This window comes from Microtus ochrogaster, unplaced genomic scaffold (assembly GCF_000317375.1).
Source record: "Microtus ochrogaster isolate Prairie Vole_2 unplaced genomic scaffold, MicOch1.0 UNK81, whole genome shotgun sequence".
NCBI classification, from domain to species: Eukaryota; Metazoa; Chordata; class Mammalia; order Rodentia; family Cricetidae; genus Microtus; species Microtus ochrogaster.
The window spans coordinates 212634-218669 of record NW_004949179.1 but is presented as its reverse complement, the minus strand read 5'-3'; the positions used below and the strand labels follow the sequence as shown (position 1 = coordinate 218669).

The window sequence follows — 6036 nt, the reverse complement described above, 5'->3', positions numbered from 1 at the left end:
GACGTCACACAGATGTAACCCCGGTGTGGGTGCAGGGGACGTCACACAGATGTAACCCCGGTGTGGGTGCAGGGGACGTCACACAGTTGTGACCCTGGTGCTGTGGGTGTAGGCACATCACACAGAGAGAGGATGCCAGGAACTCAGCTCATCTGTCATTTCTGGACTCAGCAAAACCCTGTCTTAAAAATATAGTAATCAAGGCAGGCAAAGTGGCATGAACCTTTAAACCCAGCACTTGGGAGGCAGAAGGAGGAGGTTCTATGTAAGTTCAAGGCTATTCAGGGCTACTCAGAGAAACCTTGTCTCTGAAAACAAAGAAACAAACAAAAAAGGTAATAAATAATGACTCCTGGGTTATCCTTTGGGTACCTAGAATTGAATCAGTTTTTGGGCTTCTGTCAAACTTTTCCTTCTGTCTTTCTGGAGCAGCAATTCTGCAGTCACTCCAAGTGTCTAGAAACCTAAGCCTGGAAGATGGCTCCATGGGTAAAAGTAGTTGCTTCCAAGATCCATAACACAAATTTGTTATAGAGTGAGTTCCAGGACAGCCATGGCTACACAGAGAACCCCTGTCTTGGAAAAGAACAGGAGGGTGAGAAGTAGGAAGAACGGTGCCCTCTAAGGTCCATCCAGCTCCCCGTATCTGTTTCTGAAAGTTCTCAAAGGTCCTTCCTCAGATCACCCTAGTTATCTCTTCAGTAGCTTCTCTTCAACTGTGCGCCTAGCAAAATTGCGGTCCTCGGACAGGCCAATAACAGATGACTAGCTCACTTATCCTTCTAATGTCTCTTGTTCCAGGGCTGGGCCCTTACTCCCATAACGCCGCCGCCCGCTTTCCTCAGGAAACCATCCTTCACTCCCTCTGGCCGGAGGCTCCTCTGCTTGTCCAGCACTCCAAGGTCTGCAGCACCTGTCCCCATCCTCAACCCGCCTCCGCCCGTTCCCTCCTTGCCTGCACACCGTACCTGGCCTGAGCCTCGTCCAGGCTCTGGTCAGTGATGGCCATGATCTGCTGCAGGACGTCGCTCGTGTCACGGCCCAGGCCCAAGGGAGCTGCGGGCGCTGGGCGGCGCGGGGCGGACTGCGGCGGCACGGGGCGCAGCGAGGCGGCCATGGGCGATGGGCCGGGTAGCGCTGAGGCACAATCCCGCCAGGAGCCCTCGCGCGTGCGCAGCAGCCAACCGCCGCAGACTCAGATGCCACGCCCCTTCGCGCCCACTAGCCAACCGCCGCTGAGCACCGCCCGCAGAAACGCCCTGCAGGCGCCTTTCACCAATCGGCGCGGAGCACTGCCCTCTCCCTCGTGACACGCTTCAAACAGTCTTTTTAACGGGTGCTGAGGAACCGGGTTGAGGGTTGTCTAGAAAACAGCAGATTCTCTTCTGCATCCCTCCCCCTGGACACGCTCCCTACGGGCGCCGTCACCCGTCAGCGCCAGGCACTGTTTCCCCCTTCCCAGCGACTCGCTAGAAACTGCCACTGAGAATGGGGGTTGCCATGGTAACGACGATGCCTGCATTTGCTTAAGTCTGGTGCACTTTATGGCTCCCATCCTCGTCAAAGGCCACAACCCTTGGGTGTTTTAACGCGTCTGCCTTCTCTCTGATCCCCAGTTTGGCAGCCCCACACATCTCCGAGTTTCCTTCCTCAGAGAACCTGCATCCTCACCTCTCCCACTTGCACACCTCCCTCCCTCAGAACTTTTCAAAAACGTGTTGTTGGGCATAGTGGCACATGCCTTTAATCCCAGCATTAGGGAAGCAGATCTTGTGAGTTCGAGGCCAGCCTGCTCTACGTAGTGAGTTTCAGTTCAGGGCTATGTGCAAAGACCTTGTCTCAAAATAAATAATTTGAGACTGTTGGACTCTAGCATCCAAACACCGAGAAGGAGTCGCCCCCAGAGACCATCTCACACACCACAGCCGATGCAAAAGCATGAGGATTGTATTAATTCTGTCATGACAGGGTGCCCCAGCATTCGGGAAGCCGAGGGACCCCGAATAGCGGGTACAGTCTACTTTTAAAGGGGCCACAGTAGCAAGGGGGGGTTGTTCTTTGACTATTCTGATTGGCTTATTTGACAGGGCTATTACCAATAATTGACTGGAGAGCTGTTGCCAGATCAGATGAGGTAAGAGGTCATTTTGACCCCGTTTCCCAGGGGACTGAATCAAAACATACGTATATGGGTAATTGTTCAGGAACTGAGTACGTGTGAGTGTAGCTGTTAGGTCCTTGGTTCCTAGGGGAGGAGGGGAAGCACCATGGCACAGAGGCTGAGAGGATTCAGAATTGTCAAAAATGGCTTCAGGATTGTCTTAAAGTCTTACAAGACAGAGTCTCATATAGCCCAGGGTGTCCTCACATTTGTTATATAATGAAAATTGACTGAATTTGCTAGTGGAGCATGATTTTGACCTTCTGGTTTTTCTGCATCTACCTAAGTGCTGGGATGTGGTGTGTACCTCATGTCCTATTTGTGTGGTGGTAGGGATAGAATCCAGGCCTTCATGCACACCAGGCAAACGCAGTACCAACTGAAATACATCTGTTTCCTAGCTGACATCAAATTTACTAGTAGTTGAGAATGCCCTTGGCTCCAGTTGCCTGCTTCCACCTCCTTCACCACCCCAGCTAGTTCCTCAGCACTCTGGTTCCTCCTCAGAGTTCCCAGTCCCTCAGAGTTCCCAGTCCAGTCCTGCCTCTTCTTCAAGGCCTCCCATACCTAAGTCTCAGGCTCCTCAGTATTCCTGTTCCTTGCCAAGACACCTTCACATCTCGAGTCTTTCCCACCAGTCCTGAGGGCCCTCCACTCGTCCTCTGGCCTTTCTCAGAGCTCTTCAGACCTCAGAGCCTCAATGTGCCTTTTTCTGGGGGAAGCCACCCCTGACAAGAGTAGCATGACCAAAGTAACAATTTCAAGTCCAGTTTTGTGACCCAGGGAATTTATTGGGGTTACAGGAGCATGGGAACGTAAAGAATGCTCCCACCCTCATCATGAGGAAAGCAGCCCATATGTCCTCTCCTACAAGAGCACACTAGTGGTTCAATCTGGAGGGATAGCTATTCAAGTCCTGGGGCCCGTTTCCCTGAAGCTCTCTATTCCCCTTATATCCAGCTGAAGGACTGGATGAAGTATGCAGATATGTGTAGATAGCAGAAATGAAGCTAGAACCAAGCACTTTTCTCCACTGGAGAAAGTCAGCTCTATATGTTGTTTTTGGCAAGATCCGGTTTAGGAATGCCCTCAACCTGTCTGTTCTGTTTTTTTAAATTATTTTATTCAATGTACATTGGTGTGAGGATGTCAGATCCGCTAGAACTGGAGTTACAGTTGTGAACTACCATGTGGGTGCTGGGAATTGAACCCGGGTGCTCTTAACTACTGAACCATTTCTCCAGTCCTGGAAGACTTTTGTTCATTTTTTGCTTGTTTTGGTTTGGTTTTTATCGAGATGGGGTTTCTCTGTAGCTTTGGAACTCATTCTGTAGAACTCACAGAGATCCACTTGCCTCTGCCTCCCAAGTGCTGGGATTAAAGGCGTGTGCCATCACTGCTCGGCTGTACATCGCTTTTAAATATGTCTTGTGTGTGTGTGTGTGTGCGCGCGCATGCTCATCTGCATGCACAAGCATTGGCACATGTGAGGGTCAGAGAACAGCTTTCATGACTTGGTTCTGTAAGACTTTAAGACAATCCTGAAGCCATTTTTGACAATTCTGAATCCTCTCAGCCTCTGTGCCATAGTGCTTCCCCTCCTCCCCTGTTTTTTTTTTTTTTTTTTTTTTTTTTTTTGGTTTTTCGAGACAGGGTTTCGGGAACCAAGGACCTAACAGCTACACTTGCACGTACTCAGTTCCTGAGTACATATATACCCATATACGTATGCTTTGGTTTGGTCCCCTGGGAAATGGGGTCAAAGTGACCTCTTACCTCATCTGATCTGGCAACAGCTCTCCAGTCAATTATTGGTAATAGCCCTTTCGAATAAGCCAATCAGAATAGTCAAAGAACAACCTCCCTTGCTTCTGTGGCCCCTTTAAAAGTTGACTGTACCAGCTATTTGGGGTCCCTCGGCTTCCCGAATGCTGGGGGACCCTGTCATGACAGAATTAATAAAATCCTCATGCTTTTGCATCGGCTGTGGTGTGTGAGATGGTCTCTGGGGGCGACTCCTTCTCAGTGTTTGGACACTAGAGTCCAACAGTTCTCTCCTACCATATGGGCCCAGGGATTGAACTCATGTTATCAGGCTTGACAGAAAACACCTTTTCCTGCTGATCTTAGGCCTGCTTATTCCTTCCAACCCCAGGATTCCAGGTCTAACAAATGCTAGCATCTGGTGTGTACCCAAATCTGACAAAACTCTAATGGGCCTTTTGTCTCTCATTGGGGATGCATGACATGACAACAGGCTCCTCAAGCAGAAGAAAAAGGGACACAAATTCCTCTCCAAAGTCACAGAACCTCCCAGAATCTGTTTGCTCTGAGACAGAATTCAGATGAAGGCTTGGTGAGTGTTAGCATGACTGGGTAGCCCATTTCATTCTGTTACTGAAGAGGAAACTCAAGCAGCAGGTAGGGCAATGGGGATACTTCAGGGGCACCCAGCAAGAAATGCAAATATGAAAGAACAAGGGAAATCCTCTGATGAAGGAAACCATAGGCTTGGCCCCAGCAACAGGGATGGAGCTCTTGAAGGGGGCCGAGAGTGGTACCCTGTACAAAATGTCAGTCAGTGGCTATCAGTACACAGGCTTGATTTGGTGGGGAGAGGACTATAAGTTCCTCAGGCCAAAAAAGACAAAAACTTGGTGCCACCTGGCAGAGGAAAGATGAAGAGAAAAAAGCTGGGCTGGGGCAGGGTAGGGTTGGGGGCTCAGCAGCTAAGTTCTGTGAATTCAGAACCTCAAAACCCCACATAAATGCAGGGGTGGCGTGACCTGACTGCAATTCCAGCCTTGGAGAGCAGTGACAAAGGGTTGCCCAAAGCAGCTGGTCAGCGAGACTGGCTGTTTTCGTGAGCTCTGGGTTTGGTTGGGAGACCCCGCTTCATTGAGTAAGAGGGCAGAGCTCCCAGTGATGATTCTTGACACTAACCTCTAGCTTCCACATGCACCAAAAGGTATGAGAATGCCCACATTTGTATAAAAATATGCACACAGCTAGGCACTCTCTAATCCCAGCTCACAGAGTTCGAGGCCAGCCTGGTCTATAGACCAAGTTCCAGGACAACCAGGGATACATAGAAATCCTTGTGTCAAAAAAGAAAACAAAAACTGTAACATAAGTGGAAAAAGGAAATAAAAAGCTGACAAGATAAATCTGTCAACAGAATCTGGACGATGATGATGTAGGACAGACCTAAGTACAGGTGAGACAACTGACCTCTGGAGTCCGTCAGAGGGTCCCCGATTCAGCATTTGATTGGCTGCCTCAATATGCAAAGTGACAAGGTCCAACAGGTCTGGAGGTCCGTGGGAGTAGGGACAGAGTCCTTAATGGTCAACTGGCAGTTCCTGGGTCGTCACCTTGGGAGACTCAGGCTGTAGGTACACACTGCCCACATAGGATCAAGAACTACCTAGCCCCACAGTTCAGTCTTGTGTCTTCACAGAGGTAGGGATGGGCATTTGCTCTTTGGAGATGGCTCCTGTGACAGAGCTCTGTGGTGGGAACCAGCCTAGTGTGTGCCAGGCCCCAGCTCTGGGAAAATGGAGAACATTGTAGAGACAGCATCATTTCCAGTTCTCTGGGAACAGATGCTTTAATGCCTTAAGAATTTGGCCTCAGATAAGACAGAGGTCCACATTCCTGCTGTTGCTCGGCATCTGAATCAAAATGAGAACACTACTCTTGCTCCTCTGCTGAGGTGGGGCGGGAAAGGGCTCATCTCAGGCCTGAGGAGTACAAAGTTCCAGAAACTTAATTTCAGGTTCCTAGGGACACTGAAGCCCCTTCCTCAGGTAGTTCTCTGGTCCCAGGGACACTGAAGCCCCTTCCTCAGGTAGTTCTCTGGTCCTAGGGACACT

General features: G+C 49.9%; 1 protein-coding gene across 3 annotated transcripts in view; it reads right to left on the bottom strand.

Annotated features, from left to right (window-relative positions):
• Positions 1–1164, bottom strand: part of Pbx4 (PBX homeobox 4) — a 45690-nt gene extending 44526 nt beyond the window's left edge. For all 3 annotated transcript variants that reach the window (XM_026777770.1, XM_005370516.3, XM_026777771.1), the window contains exon 1: positions 969–1164. In XM_026777770.1, coding sequence (XP_026633571.1) covers positions 969–1117 — 149 coding nt within the window. In that variant the 5' untranslated portion in view covers positions 1118–1164. The remainder of the gene's footprint in view (positions 1–968) is intronic.
• Positions 1165–6036: the final 4872 nt, after the last annotated feature.